The 22,852-nt window shown below is 44.7% G+C and overlaps 1 protein-coding gene across 4 annotated transcripts in view; it reads right to left on the reverse strand.

Annotated features, from left to right (window-relative positions):
* Positions 1-22,852, reverse strand: part of DHDDS (dehydrodolichyl diphosphate synthase subunit) — a 75,871-nt gene that overhangs the window by 40,362 nt on the left and 12,657 nt on the right. For all 4 annotated transcript variants that reach the window (XM_077295715.1, XM_077295716.1, XM_077295717.1 and 1 more), the window contains exons 5-6: positions 7,359-7,475; positions 1,320-1,421 (exon numbers count right to left, since the gene is read on the reverse strand). In XM_077295715.1, coding sequence (XP_077151830.1) covers positions 1,320-1,421; positions 7,359-7,475 — 219 coding nt within the window. The remainder of the gene's footprint in view (positions 1-1,319; positions 1,422-7,358; positions 7,476-22,852) is intronic.

The following is a 22,852-nucleotide window of genomic DNA, read 5'->3' on the forward strand; positions in this document are numbered from 1 at the left end:
GGTCAGGTACTTCCTTACCCGGGTACTGATGTTGCAGATTCGTTGTGCCCCTTTAATGCAAAATCGTCGCCCCTGTGTGAGCCGGCCGGGTGGCCTGAGATGGCCACCGGGAGTTGCAGAGGTGATAAAATCTAGCAGAGAACGAGAAGCGCCAATTCGGGGGGCGGAGCCACAGACAAAATGTAGGCGGAGCTTCGAGACTTCCATGAGCAGGCCCAAGCCGGGGCCTAAATTTCTGCAGCCGGCGGGAGCGATACCAGCAGTAGAAGTGAGGGGCGTTGTAGTGACCGAGAAAACTGAGCGCTCCTGTGCCAGGCGAGAAGCGCCAGAGAAGTACATCTACGGAGTTAAGCCCCCGGGTGGACGGGGCCAGTTGTCCGGCATTAGGCCTGGTTGCAGAAGAGGATACATGGAGGTGACACTCCATGTGCTCGTCCGTTGAAGGTGTGGGGAGATCGGTTGTCCTTGAAGGGGCCCGTCGCCCCTAAGAATCAGCCCAGGCTTGGCATCCCACGTCACGGGAGAGGGTACGAAATTTAAGTGTCTGAGCAAAGGGTCTGAATACTTATGACCATGTGATATTTCAGTTATTTTTTATTAAGTTTGCAAAAATTTCTACATTTCTGTTTTTTTTCCAGTCAAGATGGGGAGCAGAGTGTACATTAATGTGAAAAAAAATGCATTTTTTTGAATTTACCAAATGGCTGCAATGAAACAAAGAGTGAAAAATGTACAGGGGGGGGTCTGAATGCTTTCCGCACCCACTGTAGTTTTATATCTATCCACATAATTAGAAACTATTTTAATTACTATTAAGCTTTTAATTAAAAATGACATTAATAAAATATAGGTAGAAACACCTGTAGAGGGAAAAAAAGCACAAAAGATCTTCGGGTAATACCCTTTTGGGTGCAAAAAAAAAAAGCGCTCACCTGAGCAGGTTGTGTGCAGGCACAACTCTGATAAACACCTGAACATATCAGCTGCTGCCAAGTGGCTGGGGAATGATCTCCTCCATGATAGTTGACCAATTTGGACGATAACACGTTCTCACTCTGCACTGCTGTAATATAGAATCCTTAGGATCAAGATGAGTTGAAAGATTTTTACATAATTTTATTAATTGCAAGGCAATTGTTTTTGTCACTTGAAGACGCTAGTCCAATGTTGCGGAAATAAAAACTGTTCAACTCATCTTGGTCCTAAGGACTCTATTAGAGAACAGCAATCCAAGTTATCGTCTAAATTGGTCATTAATACAGACATACAGTACATACATACACATGAAAAAAAATAAAATAAAATTGGGACAGACTTACCTGGGTTCTATTAGACCTTCTTCTACTCCCCATGCTACCTCACGAACTGCATTGCTGATCTCATGTCGGGATGTGTACGCAAAACAAACATTTAAAAAACACCTTAAAAAGAATCAGGACAAAAGATGTTAACTGAAATTAAATTGTATTAAACATATTATTAGTAATTATCTTCAAATTACATGGAACTTAAATATGTGATTTTTATATTTCTTTGTGAAGCAGTGCTTCAACAGAGCACAATCTGCAGAAGTAAGACCTTGTATGACTCTTTCTTCAAGTTCCTCTTCTCAAGCCATCGATCAGAATCTAAAAGTATGTCCATTTAGCAAAGCTGACTGTCATAATTTAGATTCACAATAATTGGGTCATAGAACAAAAAAAAAAAAAAAAAAAAAAAAAGATTTGCCTAAAGTATATAGAAGGAAGGTAGGCATTAGACCTATCGATAATAGGTTTTCCAGGAGTCAATCATGACAGCACCATCAGAATGTTGTCCTTCTTATCCTTGATAGGGACAGGAACACACAAGTGGTTAAAAGGTCCCTCCTCCCACCACCCCTCAGTGATTTTTCCCAAGTACCTCACCAGGATGGATGCAACTCTATTTTATTCTATTTTCCTTCTACATGCATTACCATCAAATATCAGATAAGAAATGTCATATAGGGAGGGAATGTAATTGGTGCTGTCATGATAGACTCCTGGAAAAACTTACCGGTAGGTCTAATGCCTACTTTCTAGGACGTACCTCCTGACAGCACCATCAGGAGAATGCCAGAGGATACATTCCGGGCAGGATCACTGCTGGGAGGATTTTCCTCCCGAAAGCCATCTTTTGACCCGCTAAAACATCCAGTTTATAGTGTCTGCAAAATGTACTAAGATTTGTCTAGGTTGCAGCCCTGCAGATCTTGTCTACCGAGGCACCTGCTTGCTCTGTCCAAGATGTGGCTACTGCTCTCGTGGAATTGGCTCTAATATTGGCCGGGGGAGATTTCCCTTCAGATGTGTAGGCCAGGCTGATTACCGATCTGACCCATCGTGCCAATGTTGCTTTTGAAGCCTTTTTTCCCTAATTCTTCCCCCAAAACTGAACGAACAGATTGGGATCTACTCGCCAGTTCTTTGTGGCTTCCAAGTACTGGGAGGACTCTTCTGACGTCTAGGGAATGAAAAGACTGTTGCAGACTATTTTTATGGTTTTGACAGAAGGAAGGCAAGACTACTTCCTGACTCACGTGAAGGTGTCACTACCTTTGGCAGAAATGCAGGGTCTAATCTAAGTATAATGCAGTCATCTAAGATTCTCAGGGATGGGCTCTTTATGGAGAATGCCTGTATTTCCCCAAGCAGCCTGGCTGTTATGGCAACTAGGAATTAAGGGAGAGAGACTTTATATCTGAGTCCTAAAGCGGTTGATGTGGTGGTTTGCATAGTCCATTTAAGACACTGTTTAAATTCCATGGTGGAACGTAGGCGCTAACTGTGGGTCTTAATCTGCCTGTGGCCTTCACGAACCGTTCAATCCAAGGATGGGACCCCAGCGGATAGTCCATGAAAACACGGAGCCAAGATCTGTACTTTAAAGAGTACTAGGCCTTAGAATTCCTACAGGCAGGGTTTGAGAAGGGCCTAAGATCCTGGGAATGTCAGGTTTAGATAGGACTGTTTTCACCTCGAGATATTGTGAACAAAACTTCTTCCATATTTTTGTATATATTGCTGAAGTCATTGGCTTTCTTTTATTCTGAAAAGCCGTTATGACCGAATCCGAGAGACAGCTCGACCTCAAAATCTGCCACTCAGGATCCAGGAGCTTCACCTTGGGATGGTGTACTGGACCCTGGAACAGTAGATCATGTCTTTCTAGAAGGATGATAGGATATTCTATGGCCATCCTCCTTAGTAGGGGGAACCAACTCCTTCTGGGCCAAAATGGCAATATCATGATTACTGTGGCTTGGTTTTCCCGTATCTTCCTCAGAACTGGGATTAGAAGAAAAGAAGGAAAGGCATATGCCAGGTCCATGCCCCACTTCTGAGATAAGATGTCCACTCTTGTTGGTCTGATTGAGGGAAAAAAAAAATCTCAATACTTTTGAATTCTTCCTGGTAGCGAACAGGTCTACTTGGGGGGTACCCCATTGACGTATTATATGATTGTATTCTTCCCCGTTCAGTTACCATTCTGACTGCTGAACTGTTTCCGGCTGAGAAAATCTGCCACCACATCCTGGGACCCCTTCAGATGTATTGCGGTCACTAATAGCACCGTCTTCTCTGCCCAAAGGAAGATTTTCCGTGCTACTAATTGTAAAAGGTGGTGTCTTGGACCCCCTTGATGCTTGAGGAAGGCCACTGTGGTAACATTGTCTGATAAAAAAACAGACACATCTGGATTCTAAGACTTGGCCCACTTCGCTTTAGTGTTTCCCAGACCGTCTGAAGCTCTCGGAGGTTGGATGATTTGGGAGGATCTGAACTCCGCCAGGTGCCCTGTATGTACTGATCCTGCACCTGTGCCCCCCAGCCTCTGCCGCTTATGTCAGTGGTGATCAATAGAAACTGGGACTGCCTCCACATAACCCCCTTCCTCGGGTTACTTGTGGACATCCACCAAGCCAAAGACCTTTTTGTAAATGCTGACAGTCTTAATTTCTTGGCAATCAAAATATGAAGGGTTAAACCGCACCCCGAAAAAATTTCCAAGTCTATTAGGACAAAGAGGTGCACGTCATAACCAGGGAGTCCATCCCAGAGTACATTCCATACTGTGCTTGAAAAAGTCTTCGGACCGAAACGTCGGAGGCAGAATAAAATGTAAGACTTGCTTTTCACCATTGTTTGAGGTGCTGTCATTAGTCTTAATTTCTTGTCCAGCCCATCCGTCCTCCTGTTCCACGTTGACAGGACCTGATGTTGCAGTTGTCTTGAGTGGGATTGACACCAACGAACCCCTGGAATAGAAGCTGTCATCAGTCCCAGAATCCTCATAGCTTCTCTGATTGACTCCTGAGATCTCCTTTTGAATGTTAAGACTTTGTCCTTGAGTTCCTCCTGTTTCTTCTCTGGTAGGAAGGACATCTGATGCTTGGAGTCCAAGAGAATTCCTAGGAAAACTTTTTGTCTTCCTGGCACTAGATCTGACTTTTCCCAGTTTATAATCCATCCTAGGTTGTTTAACAATAAGATGGTTGACGTTAAATTGGCTTTCAGTTGCTGGGGGGACTCTGCCATCAACAGGAAGTCATCCAGACACTGGACAATCAATATTCCCTGTTCTCTGAGAAAGGGAATTACTTCTGCCATCAGTTTGGAAAATGTGTGTGGCGCCGAGGAAAGACCAAATGGGAGGCATCTGAATTGGTAATGTTGAACTTTCTTCCCCTCCATCACCGCAAATCTCAGATATCGCTGGCTGTGAGGATGAATAGGCACGTGATAATACGCTTCTTATAGATCTAAAGTGCACATTACCATATTTTCCTTGATTAGTGGAGTTGTAGATCTTATAGACGCCATTTTGAATTTTTTGTATGAAACCCATCGGTTCAGAGATTTCAGATTTATTATAGTGCGGCAGTCTCCCCCTGGTTTCTTGATCAAGAATAGGCCCGAATAGTAGCCAAGACCCCTATCTGCGTCTGCTACTGGAATCACTGCTCCTGAACGCACTACTATTTTTTACATCTTCCCACAGCTTTTTTGAGACCTGGGGATATTGAACAGCTGTCAGGTGGAATCTTCCCGGGGGTATCCGCAGGAATCAAATCTTGTAGCCTTCCGCTATCGTCTGAAGTATCCAGATTCCTGGATACCTCTGCCCATGCTGGAAGATAGTTTTGAAGTCTTCCCCCTACCTTCCTGGCGTCATTGTTTCCGTGAACTGTTTGACGCACCGGAAAAGGCACTTCTTCCTTTACTGCCCTTCAGGTAGCTCCATCTACCGGTTATTCCCCTTTCCTTTGTGTCTGGTTTCTGATGGGAATAAGGCCTCCGAAAGGACAAAACCTTCTTCGGTTCCAACAATCCTTTTTTGTCATTCGACACCCTCTCCATCATGTCGTTCAGCACTGGACCAAACACTCGAAGGCCAGGAAAGGGAATGGAGTGCAATTTATTTTTTGAGTTATAGTCCCCTAACCAAGTCTTCAACCATACTGCCGTCTTGCTGTATTTGCTAGAGCCTCGTTCTTTGCGGTGAATCTAATAGATTATAGGCATCTGCCATAAAAGCTGTTGCTATTTTGAGCAATGTTCTAGACTCCAGGATCTCTTTAGTTGTTTAATTTGTTTAATTTCTTAAATGGGCCTCCAACTCTTCCATCCATATATTCATGGACCTAGCCATTGAGGTAGAAGCTATATTTGCTTTAATTACAGCTGCAGAGGTCTCCCATGTCTTATTGAGAAGGCCCTCTGCATTTCTGTCCATAGGATCTTTAAGGCATGATGAATCTTCAAAGGGGATAGCTGTTTTCTTTGCTACCCTTGCTATAGGGATATCTACCTTTGGGATTTCTTCCCATAATTTTATGTCCTCAACTTCAAAGGGTAGATGTGATTTAAAACTTTTTGGGATTGCTAGTCTTTTCTACACATCTCCCACTCCTCCAGAATCATGGTTTTAATGTGGCTATTGACAGGGAACACTTTATTTCATCCTGTACTGAGGAAGGGGGTTGGTGGGTATCCTCCACCCCCATAGTATTTCTAACAGCTGATAATAGGGCATCCGCATCTTCCCAAGAGAAAAGGTACTACTTCTTTTCCTCTGGGAGTGTTGTTACAAACCCTTCGCTTTCCTCCTGTTCCGGGTCAGCCTCTCCTTCTGAACTGGATGTCATCTCCCATCATGGTCTTTCTTGCCTGAGAGCCATCCAGGAGGGATGAGGGATAACTAATTCTGTAACGGAATTCTGAACCTCATCCCTTATTATGGCTCTTATATTAGTCATAAATGAGCAGTGTTCATCTTTAACCACCTTGGCAATACACTCAGGGCATAACTGTTTCCCATGTGTCCGGCAATTTAGCATTACACATGGCACATCTTTCCTTTTTTTTTTAGGTGCGGATGGTGTCATGATTCTGTTAGGGGCTTCCTTGTCCTATAAATTAACAATTTAAATTAACTATGAATTATACTCTTGACAACAGATAGTGTGACAATGTGAGGCCCAATCTGCCAGACAAAATAACTCACTTGTACCGGGAGTTTCAGTAGTGGTATCAGACTGATTAGTGGATTGACCTTCCATAGCTGGCTGACCTGATGAACTGGAACATCAGCTTCCCCCTGTCTATACTTTAAATAGTATTGCCTCACCTGTCTTCCATCTGAATCATCGAAAGTGGTTTTCCTTTAAATTAGGGCTTGGCGCCCTTTTTTTCCAAACCACCGGAAGTGCGTTCCACGGTGGAACGCACACCGAGCACTAGAGGTTCACGTGTCATCCCCTGAAACCGGAAGTTCTTCAGAGTGCATTGAAACACGCGCCGGGATGAGTCATGCGAGCCGAGAGCCCCTCTGGAGGGGAAACGGCTCAATCCAGGAGCCACCGCTTACCTGGACCAGGCCGAGGGACCCATTGATTGGCGGGGTGTCAGCCTCCGCACCTCCAGCAGGAGAAAGGGGAGAGATGGTGAGGACCCCAACTCGATCCCCCTGCGACCGGAATCAGGAGCTCCTGATCCCTGGAAGCAATAGGTAATAATCCTCTTCTGTGTCCGTCCCTGATAGGGACAGGAAAAACACTGAGGGGTGGTGGAGGGAGGGGCCTTTTAACCTCTTGTGTGTTCCTGTACCTATCAAGAATAAGAAGGACAACCGCCTGATGGTGCTGTCAGGAGGAAGGTCCTGGAAATAAGCACTACATTTATACAAACCATTAGCAGGAAAAAAAAAAAAAGACCTAAATCATGTAGTCAGAAATGTCGTAAATAGCCTACACTACATGGAATACAAATCTATAGTTGCCCGAGTAGTGATGGTCATTTTCTTTTGTAACAATAGGATAGTTTGTCTAAACTTACTTAGAGTAAGCCTTGGTTTCCAGGACTGCCTGTGCAATAAGCCTCTGGATGTCTTCAGGAAGCAAACTCAAGTCTCCGATTACTCGTATACAAACTTCATGTTTTTGAAGTTTATCTCTGCAGGAAACATCAGATGCATTGAAAAATTGAATTCAGTACTTAATTTTTTTACAAAAATAGAAATAAAACAATTTGATAGTATAGTAGTTTTACTACCAAATCACAAATGGACAGAAAACACCAGCTAAAAGGTAAAGCATTTCTTAGTCAAAAATATAACACTTTGCCTACACTTCGATGCAGAATACCATCTCAACGGGTACCACACCACAAGTCATTAAATATTTCAATTTAGATGTTAAAAAGGTTTTCTGCAAGATAACTTAGCCCAGTGCAGCATGGTGGCACAGAGCTGAGGTCCTGGGTTCAAATCCCACCAAGGAGAACATCTGCAAGGAGTTTGTATGTTCTCCTCATGTTTGCGTGGGTTTCCTCTGAGTTCTCCGGTTTCCTCCCTCACCCCAAGGACATACTGATAAGAAATTTAGATTATGATTCCTAATAAGGATGGTGAAGAAGATATTTGTTAAGCGCTGTGGAATTAATGGCTACATACGAGTAAAATAAATGAATAACCCTAGTGGCAGCCACTGAGTGTTTCATGCACACAGCACGGGGGCAATCTACTGGACACAAGTAGACAATGGAAACAATTTCAAGAGCAAACAAGCAGCAGTAAATATGACTGGACATGGCCAAATTCAAGAACAATTCTAGTGGCATACAGACATTTTTGGGCTGCAACTAGGCCATGTTAAAGAAGCACTCATCTAAATGTTTATCCTCTTGATATATTGCAGTCCTCATAGTATATGAAAGTCTGTAACAGGGGAGGAAGGAGTGGAGCAGCTGGGTCCGGAGTTGAAGAGGAGATGGAGCTGGGCTGCCAGGGACTTTGCAGTGAAGTAGAGTTGTAGTTCTAATAATAACTGATGCAGGGAAAAAGAAACTTCCTGTCTCTACATAGAGTTTAGAAGGATTCAGCTAGTCAGTTTTTAATCACATGAAATCATCAACCTTAGGGAAAACAGAAGAATTCACTGGGTAGAAAGGCATCATGAATAATTGTGAGTACACGGTTATTACTGCAATATATTAACAAGATAAAAACTTTGATGATGGTGCTTCTTTAAAATCATTTTTCAAGCTCGTATTATAAAGTATTCTAACTTACTGAGATAATGACTTGGGTTTTCATTGGCTTTAAGCCATAACCATCAACATTAACAGAAATAAACACTTTATATAGTCATTACAAAAAGGGTGATCTATTTCTAGTATGCAAAATGCCTCTTCAGAAAAAAACAGGACTTGAACTCTATTGCACCAGCTTATAAGGAGCGATCCTACAAGTCACAACCAACCCTTTAACGAGTCTTGCAATATATATATAGTATATGAGTTTCACTTTTTGTATTCAAGAACTGAAATTTACTTTTTGATGATATTCTAATTTTGTAAGAAGCACCTCTATGTACATGGAGAGCATGGTGTGGTCTGGAGAACCTTTCTCAGCTTTGCTTCTGCTAAATCTAAAGCTCTGATTGTATCAAAATAATTAAAGGGAGCCTCTCAGCTTACAAATGCTGCCCAAGCTGTGGTCACCATGTATCGGCCACTGGCTGTAGTATTGTGAGGGGGTGGTTGAATAACTCTCTGGCTTAACAGAATAAAAATTCAAAATGTGAAAATTGCGAAATTTTCAAAATTTTCGCCAGATTTCCGTTTTATTCACAAATAAACGCAGAAATTATCGACCTAAATTTACCACTAACATGAAGCCCAATATGTCACGAAAAAACAGTCTCAGAACCGCTAGGATCCGTTGAAGTGTTCCTGAGTTATTACCTCATAAAGGGACACTGGTCAGAATTGCAAAAAATGGCCAGGTCATTAAGGTCAAAATAGGCTGGGTCATGAAGGGGTTAACCCTTCAAGTGCTTCACAGCAGCAGAAGCAACATGGAAGGAAAAAATGAACATTTAACTTTTTAGTCACAAAAATGATCTTTTAGCAACAATTTTTTTTATTTTCCCAAGGGTAAAAAGAAACTGGAACCCGAAAGTTATTGTACAATATGTCCTGAGTACGCCGATACCCCACCACTGTTTGGGCACACGACAGGGCTCGGAAGGGAAGGAGCCATTTGACTTTTTCAATGAAAAATTGGCTCCAATCTTTAGCGTCACATTTGGAGAGCCCCTGTGTGCCTAAACATTGGAGCTCCCCCACAAGTGACCCCATTTTGGAAACTAGACCTCCCATGGAACTAATCTAGATGCGCGGTGACCACTTTAAACTCCCAAGTGCTTCACAGAAGTTCATAACGCAGAGCCGTGAAAATAAAAAATCATTTTTCTTTCCTCAAAAATTATGTTTCAGCAAGCAATTTTTTATTTTCACAAGGGTAACAGGAGAAGTTAGACCCCAATAGTTGCTGCCCAGTTTGTCCTGAGTATGCTGGTACCCCATATGTGGGGGTAAACCACTGTTTGGGTACACGTCGGGGCTCAGAAGGGAAGTAGTGATGTTTTGAAATGCAGACTGATGGAATGGTCTGCGGGCGTCACGTTGCGTTTACAGAGCCCCTGATCTGCCTAAACAGTAGAAACTCCCTACAAGTGACCCCATTTTGGAAACTAGATCCCCCAAGGAACTTATCCAGATGTGTGGTGAGCACTTTGAACCCCCAAGTGCTTCACAGAAGTTTATAACGCAGAGCCGTGAAAATAAAAAATCATTTTTCTTTCCTCAAAAATTATGTTTTAGCAAGCAATTTTTTATTTTCGCAAGGGTAACCGGAGAAATTGGACCCCAATAATTGTTGCTCAGTTTGTCCTGAGTATGCTGTTACCCCATATGTGGGGGTAAACCACTGATTGGGTGCACGTCGGGGCCCGGAAGGGAGGGAGCACCATTTGACTTTTTGAACGCAAGATTGGCTGGAATCAATGGTGGCGCCATGTTGCGTTTGGAGACCCCTGATGTGCCTAAAAAGTGGAAGCCCCTCAATTCTAACTCCAACACTCACCCCAACACACCCCTATCCCTAATCCCAACTCTAGCCATAACCCTAATCACAACCCTAACCCCAACACACCCCTAACCCCGACACATCCCTAACCCGAATCCCAACCCTAACCCTAATCCCAACCCTAACCCTAATCCCAACCCTAACACACCCCTAACCATAACCCTAACCACAAGCCTAATAGGTTTTATCATAGTGATCAAAATGCACCTAGAACGAATCTGGCGTAAGGCAGATTCGGCAGGCGCACTGCGCATGTGCCCACCATTTTGGAAGATGGCGGCGCCCATGGAGCAGACGGATGGACACCGGGAGGCTTGGTAAGTATGAGGGGGGGGGAAATCGGAGCACGGGGAGCGGACAGGAGGACGGGGGAGCAGACAGGCGGAAGGAGGGGAGCGGAGCACTGGACGGAGGACTGGGGAGGCGATCGGTGGCGGGGGGAGGGCAGATCAGGGTTTCCAGCCATGGCCGACGATATTGCAGCATTGGCCATAGCTGGATTGTAATATTTCACCATTTTCATAGGTGAAATGTTACAAATCGCTCTGATTGGCTGTTGAAAGTGAAACAGCCAATCAGAGCGATCGTAGCCATGAGGGGGGTGAAGCCACCCCCCCTGGGCTGAAGTACCACTCCCCCTGTCCCTGCAGATCGGGTGAAATTGGAGTTAACCCTTTCACCCGATCTGCAGGGACGCGATCCCTCCATGACGCCACATAGGCGTCACAGGTCGGATTGGCACCGACTTTCATCACGCCTACGTGGCGTCACAGGTCGGGAAGGGGTTAAATTAGGAGGTCTTTGAATAATATTTTTAACCGGTCATCCTTGTGTAGGATATGGTGAAGTTTCTTAGCCATTTTTCTCAGTATTTTAAGCTGTGGGTTGTAGGTCACTACCAGAGGTACACGATTTTCCTCTTTTTTTCCATATTGAAGTACTTGACTTCTAGGGATCCTTGTGGCCCTAATGATCTGATCATCAATGGAGGTGGGATGGTAACCTTGATTTAAAAATGACATTTTAAGCTGGGTTAGGTGTTCATCCCTGTCCTTAGGACTGGAACAGATACGGTTATATCTGTGTTGGCACACAGGGAGATAACCAGTTTGAGCCGCCTCGAGTGACAGTTGGAAAACTGAAGGATGACAGATTTGAAGGCGGCTATCTTGGAGTGCAGTTTGAGAGAGACAGATGTGACAGGAGCACAGGAGAGTTAAGAACGGGTGTGTGCAGTGTGCTAGGAGCTGGTCATATTACTGAGGAAAGGTGCAACTATTCCGGTGACTCCTGTCAAAAAAGAAGAATCACGTCGAGGAGACGACTAAGGTTGGATACAGAGTTAGATTCCACCCAAAGCATCGGCTGTGACGTGAATGGCCGTCTGCTAGCCACTAGCACCAGAATGCATGAATACAAATAGTGTTCTCCTCGTTGTGGGCTTTGCAAATCTGAGGCTGCTGCAGGGTGCCCAGCAACTACAGCAGTTGGTAGTTTAAAGCTGGTGCCGTCATCTCGAGGTCAGTCCCGAGATCGCAATCCCTGGCAAGGATGCCAAATCGTCGACAATTTCTGCAGAAGGGCCTCCCAAGTCTCTGAGGAGCAGATGTGTTTCTTCAATTTGGCCTCTCTACCCAAGCTGGGACAGATGGAAGAACTCGGGGAGCTGGAAGTGTCTCCAGAAGTTTGGCCGACCTCACTTGCATCTGGGACACTTCTAGTCGAAGATCTTTTATTTCTGCCCTCAGAGCCTGAACCACACATCCTTCAGAGTCTTCAGACCTCGTATGACTGCCCATCAATTGAGCACTACTCAAAACTTTCTCCACCACAGGCGTGAACTCCTCCTCCCTCTCTATTGCGGCAAGGTAAACATTGTAAAACGTCAGATCAGCCGTCATCCGGGTCATTTCTTGCAACTTGTCCTATAGGAATTTATTGGCTAACCCAGCAATGAACTGATCCAACAACAGCCTATCCACCTCCTGGAAAGCTCCCATATCCTGGGAATCCCACCGCTCTACTTCATTCAATGTTTCTTGCAAGGCATTGAATATTGATTAGAGTCTCGCCTTCCTGCTGCGGCCGACTGAAAAAGAAACTTCGCAGTTGAGTCACTTTGGCACGTCCCCTGTGGGTTCCTTCCAGCAGCTCAAATATTTTGTCTAAGTGTCCCTTTCAGACTTGGGCCGTACCATTAGGCAATGTGCACACGTTCAGGATGTTTAGCGTTTTTTCGGCCGTTTTCCCCCAGAAAAAACGCTAAAAAACGCTTACATAAGCACCCCATCATTTTTAGTGCATTCCGCATTTTTGTGCACATGCTATGTTTTTTCCTGTGGCGGAATCGCATTCCAGAAAAAAACGCAGCATGTTCATTCTTTGTGCGGAATCACGGGGACTCCACACACATAGGAATGCATTGATCCGCTTACTTCCCGCATGCATGTTCATCTCTGAAACATTGCAGCCTTTCAGAGAATAACACACTTCTAATAGCTAGAACAAATGGAGAAAAGTTTGTGGAGTGAACGGCACTAGAGGAGTACACTATCCAGACTTGGATACAAGTGAATCCAATTTAACAGCGTGCACGAAATCTCAGGGATCAAGGTGCTCAGCATCAAAAGCATGAAGTCAGTAATACAAAAATAGAAAGAAATGCGGCACTCACCCTTTTTGCTTGTGAAATCGTGCTGTTTTTATTGGACTAACATGAAGAAGTAGTAGTTACATATCCATGTAATAACTAAGGCGTGCAGGAGGGTGCGGAGAGAGGACGACGGCCGTTTCGCACAGAATGTGCTTGAACGGGTCCAGGTCATAAAACACAAACAGACTTATAACTTTAAGCGACATTATCAAAAGCTTTTTGGCATTAATTATAACATCAGTTGCGTTTATAAGAAAACCGACATGTCTAATCTGTCATTTAGCCCTGTCGGACCTTGTGCGTTAGCATTCAGTATCCATCTGGCTTCTTTTTGCATTAACCATTTATTGTGATCGCCTCCCTGTGGAGGATATTTGAAAATTTCCAAACCAGCGAACCTTAACAGCTCTGGATCAGAATTATGTTTTTCTTTCATATGTTGTATTAACTTCAAACAACCTTTACCTGTGTTAATGGAGTTGTAGTGTTCTTTAAATCTGGTAACTAATGGTCTTATTGTTTTGTTTTACCAATATAAAAATATAAACAAGGACAAAAAACATAAACCACAAATTTACTTTTACAGAAAATAAAATCCCGAACCATATGCGTAATTGAACTGAGCTGTAAAGGGTTACTTGTTATATGCAAATGGCAGAATTTACAATTGCCGCACTTCTAGTTCCCTATTGGGGTATTGCTGTTGATCCAATTAGTATTTTTAGGTGACAATATCCTATTATGTACCAAAACATCTGATAAATTTTGAGCACGTTTATATGCAAATCTCGGAGTCTTGGCATAAATGTCTGCTAGATCTCTGTCTGTCTGCAGAACATGACAGTTCTTACGTATCGACGAATATATGATATTGTCCAAATTACTATGTTTGAAACAGAAGGAAAATCTTTCTTCTACAGCATTCACCCTTTTTTGGGGTTTACTTTTTAAAAAATCTATCTGTGTATGTTTTTTAATCCGATTTTCGGCTTCTTCCAACAATTGTGAGGGATAGCCTCTTTTTCTAAAGCGCAATTTTAAATCATTCACTTGTTCATTGAAAATTTCATCATTATTATTAATCTTGCGTAATCTTACCATCAGACTATAAGGTAACCCTTTCTTCGTGTGCAGTGGATGCGCACTATTGAAATGTAATAAATTATTAGTAGCTGTTGGCTTCTTATATGCCTTAGTGATGATTTCTCCTTCCAAGATCTCTATTTTAACATCAAGATATTCTAAACTATTAGCCCCATAACAAGATGTGAATAACATTTTCTGTATTAGTTGCATTCAAATATTCGACAAAATTATTACATTCTGTCCTTTCCCCATCCCAAATTATCAGAATATCGTCCACAAATCTGGACCCGTTGAAGCACATTCTGTGCGAAACGGCCGTCGTCCTCTCTCTCTCCGCACCCTCCTGCACGCCTGTTTTATTATATGGACATGTAATTACTACTTCTTCATGTTAGTCCAATAAAAACAGCACAATTTCACAAGCAAAAAGGGTGAGTGCCGCATTTCTTTCTATTTTTGTATTACACTTCTAATAGCTGCTGGGGCCCGAGCTGTACGGATGACTAGGCATACAGACTGTTACCAGCGGCTTCTCTTCACATGCACAAGCCTCTGTCTATATGCACACATAGGCAGAGACTTATCAGTCACGGTTGGCGGACAGGAAAAACCGCCGAGAACCCACATGTACAACTAGTAAACAGCAGCTATTAAGGCTATATGCACACGTTGCAGATTTGCCTGCGGATTTTTCTGCACTAAATCTGCAGCTCTTGGCAGAAAATGCAGGTGCGTTTTTTTGCACAGTTTTGTTGCATTTTTTTATGCGTTTTTGAAAGCTAAATTAAGATGTATTATTGAACAAAAAAAAAAAAAGATTTGTGATGTCATGTCTTGTCCAACCTCCTCTTTTACATTTGTCCAACCTACACTCCATTACACACAGATAGATAGATAGATAGATAGATAGATAGATAGATAGATAGATAGATAGATAGATAGATAGATAGATACAGACAGATAGATAGATGTAGATAGATATATGGATAGTTAGGCTACTTTCACACATCAAGTTTTTGCCGTCAGGCATAATCCAGCGAGTTTTGAAAAAAACGGATCCATTTTTTTTTTTGGCGTATCCGTTTTTTTTCTTATAGAGTTGTATTAGCGCCGGATTGCACCTGATGGCCACACATTTCATCTGTTTTTTGCTGGATCCGTCAAAAAAACTGTTTGCAGTGGACGGAGAAAAGGTACAGAGGAAAGTTTTTTTTTTCTGTCCGGCGAAAAAAACGCACAGCGACGGATCCAGCAAAAAAATGTATGAAACTGAGATGTGAAATGATGAATCCGGCCTCCGAATCCGCTTTTTCATGCATTTTTTTCCACTGAAATCATGCACATTTTCTGTTCTCTCTCTAAAACAAAAAAAAAAAAAAAAAAAAAGTCTTAGTTACTCACCGGTTAACGGTGTTTTTCGGAGTCCATGACAGCACTACGGAGAGAGGGGATCCGCCCTTCAGGAACAGGAAACCTACAGATACATAAAGGCGGCACCTCTCCCACGCATCAGTTGGTTTACAGAGCACAAGAGGACCACCAAGGTTAATAGCATACATAATAAACAATGACACAAATAACTAACTATTCACTACCCGTGAAATATATAAATAAAGGAAGAGGTGTACACCCAGAACTTAAGAAGACGCGAGGGTATGTACAGGTGCTGTCACGGACTCCGAAAAACACCGTTAACCGGTGAGTAACTAAGACTTTATCGGTCGTCCATGACAGCACTACGGAGAGAATTACAGAGAGCAACTAACTACAGCTTGCAGCACCCTTACACCAAAGGAAAGGTCAGAAGAGGCACCCAAGTTCAATCTATAATGGTTATAGAATGTGTTTGGGGAAGACCAAGTAGCAGCCTTACAAATTTGGTCGATCGACACCTCCAATCTTTCCGCCCACGAAGCCGCCATAGCTCTAGTGGAATGCGCTTTCAGACCTTCAGGCGCCGGCTTGCCCTTTGAGATGTATGCCAGCGAGATAGCCTCCCTGATCCATCTAGCTAAAGTAGATTTTGATGCCCTGTGACCCTTCCTACTACCCTGATAGGACACGAATAGGGCGTTATCTATCTTCCAGGGATCAGTTACTGCCAGATATTCCAGGATACATCTTTTTCCATCTAAAGTGTGTAGCTTCCTTTCCTTATCGTTAGTAGGATTGGGGAGGAAAGATGGAAGAACTATCTCCTGTGTTCTGTGGAACCTGGACACTACTTTAGGAAGATATGCTGGATCAGGGGAGAGAATCACTCTATCATCCCTAAGCTGCATGTAAGGGGGAACCCTGGATAATGCTTGGATGTCGCCTATCCTACGTGCCGATGTTAGGGCCACCAGGAAGGCCACTTTAAGGGATACATTTTTAATAGAGGCTGATGCAATTGGCTCAAATGGGGCCTCTGTCATGGCCGAGAGGACTAGGTTCAGGTCCCATGGCATGACCCTATTCTTCACCATTGGCCTAGACCGTTTTGTCGCTCTGATGAATCTGCTGACCCAGTGATTCTCAGCAATGTTGCAGCCAAAGAGGGCCCCTAAGGCTGATACCTGCACTTTAAGTGTATTTGGGGATAACCCCATATCTAACCCCTTCTGTAAGAATTCTAAAATCTGGTCTATTGGTATTGACTGACCAGCTATTACCCCCGAGTTTTGAAGGAACTTCTTCCAGATCCTGACATAAATCTTTGTGGTGATTATTTTTCTGCTCTTCAGCAGAGTGTTAATGAGGCCCGGAGAGAACCCCCTATCCTTTAACAGCGCCCGCTCAAAATCCACGCCGTCAGATGAAGGCCAACCGCCCGAGGATGGTAGACTGGGCCCTGGGATAGGAGATCCGGGATGTCTGGCAAGACCCATGGGTCGGATATCGACATAGCCCTCAGGCATGGAAACCACGTTCTTCTGGGCCAGAAGGGGGCAATTATTATCACTGTGGCTTTGTCCTTCCTGATTTTCCTCACCACCAGAGGAAGTAGAGACAGGGGAGGAAAGGCGTAGGCTAGCCTGAAGTTCCAGTCTATGAGGAGGGAGTCTACTGACAGAGGATTTTCTCTGGGGTTGAGAGAGCAGAATTGTGCCACTTTCCTGTTTTCTTTTGTGGCAAACAGGTCTACCTCTGGTTGACCCCATCTTTCCACGATGAGGTTGAAGATGGAGTCGTTCAGGGACCACTCTCCCTGCCTCAATGTGTTGCGGCTTAAGAAATCCGCCGTAGTGTTTTCTGCCCCTCTTATGTGAAGAGCCGTCAATGAGAGAAGATGTTGCTCTGCTAGATGGAATAGACGATCTGCTACGCACATTAGGGATTTGGAACGAGTCCCGCCTTGGTGATTTATGTATGCCACGGCGACCCGATTGTCCGAGAATACCCGCACGTGGTGGCCCTGTAGATAGACAAGGAGTGATTTAACTGCCTGTTCCACAGCCGTTAACTCCTTTAGGTTGGAAGACATTTCTATCTGATCCCGATCCCAAAGCCCCTGGACCAACGTATCCCCCATGTGAGCCCCCAACCCAGAAGGGCTAGCGTCTGAGGTGACTATACGAGTTACAATATATTCCCAGGGGACCCCTGTGGACAGGTTCTCTTGGTCTAGCCACCATCCGAGGGACATAATAGCGTCTTGGGATAGGGTCATCAGGCTCTCCAGACATCCCCCCAACCTTTTTTGTTGTAACAGCACCTCGCCCTGAAGTATCCTCGTATGATACTGGGCCCATCGGACCGCTGGAATACAGGACGAGAGAGAGCCCAACAGAGACATGGCTCTTCTAAGGGACATGGTGGGGTTTTTAGAGGCACTCAGCAACTGAAGGTGCAAGCGATCAATTTTCTCTTGAGGCAAACGGCATTCCTGAACCTGGGAATCCAGGGTCAGGCCTAAAAATCGCTGCACCGTCATGGGCTGTAAGCGTGATTTTTTAACATTTAGCATCCACCCCAGACGCTCCAGAGCAGACATCACTTTATGTAACTGTTCCAGACAGTGATCCGCCGTTTTACCTACGATAAGGAGATCGTCCAGGTAGGGGATTATTAGAATGTTGGACTCATGCAGGTGTGCCATAACTTCCGCCATAACTTTGGTAAACACTCGAGGGGCGACCGATATACCAAAGGGGAGGGCCCTATACTGGAAGTGTCTGATTACCCCATCCAACCTTACCGCCACCCTCAGGTATCGTTGGTGACCTGCATAAATAGGGATATGGTAATAGGCGTCCTTCAAATCCAATACTACCATAAAGCAGTTTTTAAACAGCAGCTTTATTGCGGTGTTAATAGTTTCCATCTTAAATGATTGAACGGTCAGGAAATTATTAAGAGCCCTAAGGTTAATAATTGTTCTGAAGGAGCCGTCAGGTTTACTTATTAGGAATAGAGGAGAGTAGAATCCTCTACCCTGTTCTCCTTCCGGAACCTCTGACAGGACATTCTTATTGAGCAGGTCGTGAACTTCTGCTTCCAGGGCCGCCTGTTCTGCTGGAGAGGACCTGAGTGGGGTAATTCTGAAGAAGTTCTGAGGGATAGAAGAGAACTCTAGCCGCAGACCCGTAGCTATTAACCCCAAAATCCAATCACTACTGGAGATTTTGGACCAGGCCGGGTAGAAGGCAGATAGTCTACCTCCCACCGGAGCGACTAGTCATTGGGGTGTTTTTTTTACCTCACGGGATGGCTCCTGACGTCCTCCACCTCCAAACATAAATCCAGTACCTTTCTTCTTCTTCTCATCCCATCTGCTCTGGTCTCTGGCTGGTCTCCTCCGAAAGAATCTCTTCCCTGCGAAGGGACCCCTGTAAGAGGTAGTTGGTAGATTGGGAAACTTCTTCTCGTCTCCAGCAGTTCGTCTAGGACTGGACCAAACAGGTATTCCCCTTCGCATGGAATAGAGCACAGACGGGATCTGGATTGAAGGTCACCCGGCCAACATTTCAGCCATAGGGCCCTGCGTGCTGTGTTTGATAGTCCGGAAGCCCTAGCCGCCATTCTTGCCCAATCCGCAGATGCATCCGCGAGAAAGTCAGCGGCATTCTGAATAGTTGGCAGGAATTTCAACATAGAATCTCTGGAAACACCCCCTTCCAACTTAGACCCAAGCTGATCCAGCCAGACCATCATCGATCTGGCTGCACATGTTGCAGCTACAGCAGGTCTCAGGGCACCCGCCGACATCTCCCATGTCCCTTTAAGGAATGAGTCAGCCTTCTTATCGAGAGGATCCTTTAGGGAAGCCATGACGTCGAAGGGGATAGATGATTTTTTAGACGCCTTAGACACCGCTGCGTCCAATTTCGGCGCTTTATCCCATGTGTTCACCATGGGGTCCTCAAAGGGATATCTACCCTTAAAGGCAGGTGGAAAAGAGCCTTTCTTCTCTGGTTTTTTCCATTCCCTTTTGATGAGGTTCTGGACCTTGTCATTGAGCGGAAAAGACCTATGTTTTTTAGGGTCCAGACCGCCAAACATTAGGTCCTGTGCTGAGAGTTCTGGCCTTTCATCAGCCACCCCCATGGTGGATCTAACTGATTTAATTAGTTTGTCCATTTGGTCCAATGGGAAACAGAACCGGTTAGACTCCTCTTCCGAAGAGGACGCTGAGGAGACAGAGGCATCTGACTTATTCTCCCTACTAGGGCCAGCGGACGAATCCGAATCTGAGGCGCTAGGTTCCCTTCTTCTTTTGGAAGGCTCCCGGGACAGGGATTTCAGGGAATCTTTCACCTCCTTCCTGATAATCTCCCTAAGGTTTGATGTGAAATCAGGAGATTCTTCCGCCACCTATGGGAGCGGAGAAGAAAGGCTATGTAATTTATCTGGCGCTACCGCTATCAGAGTTCCCATCAATTTATTTCCTACCGTCTGCTGTACACATGACTGACAAAGTCTTTTAGGGTAGGCGTCTGGCAAAGGGCAAGCGCATAGCGCGCACTCCTTGTTTTTTGTTTTACCAGCGCTTTTTTTCCCCTACGGAAATAAACATAGGAAAAGACTGCATCAGGGTACATTCACAAAGATCTCTTACCCAGGCAGTAGCGGTAGGTACCGGATTACTGGGGGGGTCGGTCCAGATCCTTCTGTTTATATCTGCGACCGGGCTCGTTACTGCGTCCGCGGGCTTTCGGCTGGGGGTTCGCATGGGACTTCTCCGAGGATCTGTCCTGCTCCTGCTCCAGCAGACCGACGGCAGTTTCCGGCTCATCCATAGTTGCAGATGGGCTCACAAGCAGCCCTGCAGCGTTATGCTCGGCGATATATAGCCCACCCCCGAATCCGGAACATGTGCAGGTGTGTGGCCAGAATCTTTTCCTCCACCTGCAAATCCGTGTGCCCCCCCCCCCCCCCCATGCAGGATAGCGGTGTTTTTTGTTAAAAAAAATAGAATTATTCTTACCGTTAATTCGGTTTCTAGTAACCCACCACGACAGCACACCTGGAGGATGTTACCCCTTTCCTAATAGGGACAGGAAATGACAAGAGGTTAAATAACCCCTCCCTCATCCTCCCTTCAGTGTTATTATAAAGGACCACAGGAGAATGAATGCTTCAAATTATATTTATTCTTTTCAGAACGTATATTAAGCAAAGGGAGGGATTACTCCTGCTGTCGTGGTGGGTTACTAGAAACCGAATTAACGGTAAGAATAATTCTATTTTCTCTAGTAACCCCCCACGACAGCACACCTGGAGCAGTACCCAAGAGTAATTTTTAGGGAGGGACTACAGCACTAAGGACTTTTTCTCCGAAGGCTAAGTCTTCTTTTGACATCAGGTCAAGCCTGTAATGTTTGGAGAACGTATGGACCGAGGACCACGTAGCCGCTCTGCAAATTTGCTCGATGGAAGCACTGGCTTTCTCGGCCCAGGAGACAGCTGTTGCTCTAGTAGAATGGGCTGTGAGCTTTCCTGGTGGTGGAAGGCCTTGAATTTGATAAGCCTCCAGGATTGCTCGTTTTATCCAATTTGCAATTGTGGATCTGGAAGTCTTCTTCCCTTTATTCTGGCCGAGAAGATGAATAAACAGATTTTGATCTTTCCTAAACTTCTCTGATGCATGAAGATAATAGAGTACCATTCTTCGAACATCCAAGGTATGGAAATGTTCCTCTTCCTCATCCTTTGGTTCTTGATAGAAAGATGGAAGAATTATCTCCTGCGATTTGTGGAAATCGGAGACTACCTTTGGGAGAAAGGATGGGTCTAATCGCAAGATAAGCCTGTCTTGAAGAATCTTCATGTAGGGCTCATTGATTGATAGGGCTTGTAGTTCACCCACTCTTCTGGCTGTTGTTATGGCTACTAGGAAGGTGGTCTTCCAAGCGAGTTTATCCATGGTTATGGAAGATAAGGGTTCAAACGGTGGCAGTGTAAGTCCTTTCAGGACTATATTCAGGTCCCAGGATGGAACTATATTTATGGGTCTTGGAGATATGCGGGATGCCGCCGTCATGAATCTTCTTACCCATCTATGTTCCGCTAAAGACTGGTCAAAATAGGAGCTCAAGGCTGCTACTTGTACCTTGAGGGTGCTGGGTCTGAGACCCTTCTCTAGCCCATCTTGTAGAAAATCCAGGATCTTGGCTAGGTTTGGCTTATCTGGGTTAGGTTGTTCAGGAGCACACCATGTGATGAACGTCTTCCAGATCTTATGGTAAATAGAATTAGTAACCGTTTTGCGGCTCTTTTGTAATGTTTTAATTACCCTCTTTGATAGTCCTCTAGTTCTCAAAATTGAGAATTCAGAAGCCAGGCATTTAGGTGTAGCCTCTCGGGATCTGGATGCAGTATTGGCCCCTGGTAGAGAAGGTCTTTGACCGGTGGAAGTGCTATTGGCCCATCTATCTTTAGACTGATGAGGGCCCCGAACCAACCTCTTTTGGGCCAAAGTGGAGCCACTAGGATCACCTTGAGTTTTTCTGCCCTTATTTTCTGCAGGACTTTTGGTAGGACTGGCAATGGCGGGAAAGCGTATGCTAGCGTGAATGTCCATGGCTGGACCAATGCGTCCACAGCTAACCCCGGATTCATCGGATCTAGCGAGAAGAACTGGTCTACCTTTGTGTTCTGGCTGTTTGCGAACAAGTCCACTTCTGGCTGACCCCATCTTTTGACTAGTATCTGAAAGACTTCTGGGTTTAGGCTCCATTCCCCTGGATGGACCTCTGTTCTGCTCAAGAAGTCGGCTTGTACGTTTATCTCCCCTTTTATATGTAGGGCGGATATGGAGAGAACATGTTCTTCGGCCCACGAAAATATTCTTGCTGATATTGTCTTTAGATCTTCGTGTCTTGTACTTCCCTGGTGGCGAAGGTGGGCAACTGTTGTCATGTTGTCTGAGTATATTTTTATGTGGGAATTTTGTACAAGAATTACCGCTGTTTTGAGGACTTCTTCCACTGCCTTTAGCTCTTTGAAATTTGAGGATTTTTGTGCTATTTCGGCTGACCAGGATCCCTGGAATATGTGCTGGTCTACCGTGGCTCCCCAACCTTTTCCACTGGCATCTACTGTTATGGTCACTGCTGGGACCTGCAACCAGGGAACTCCTCTTATTAGGTTCTCTTTTTGTAGCCACCATGTTAATGAGGACTTTACATACGGTGGTATGCGGATCTTTTTGTCTAGAGAACCTGGGGATTCGTCCCA

The sequence above is a fragment of the Ranitomeya variabilis genome, chromosome 3 (assembly GCF_051348905.1).
Source record: "Ranitomeya variabilis isolate aRanVar5 chromosome 3, aRanVar5.hap1, whole genome shotgun sequence".
Lineage (NCBI taxonomy): Eukaryota > Metazoa > Chordata > Amphibia > Anura > Dendrobatidae > Ranitomeya > Ranitomeya variabilis.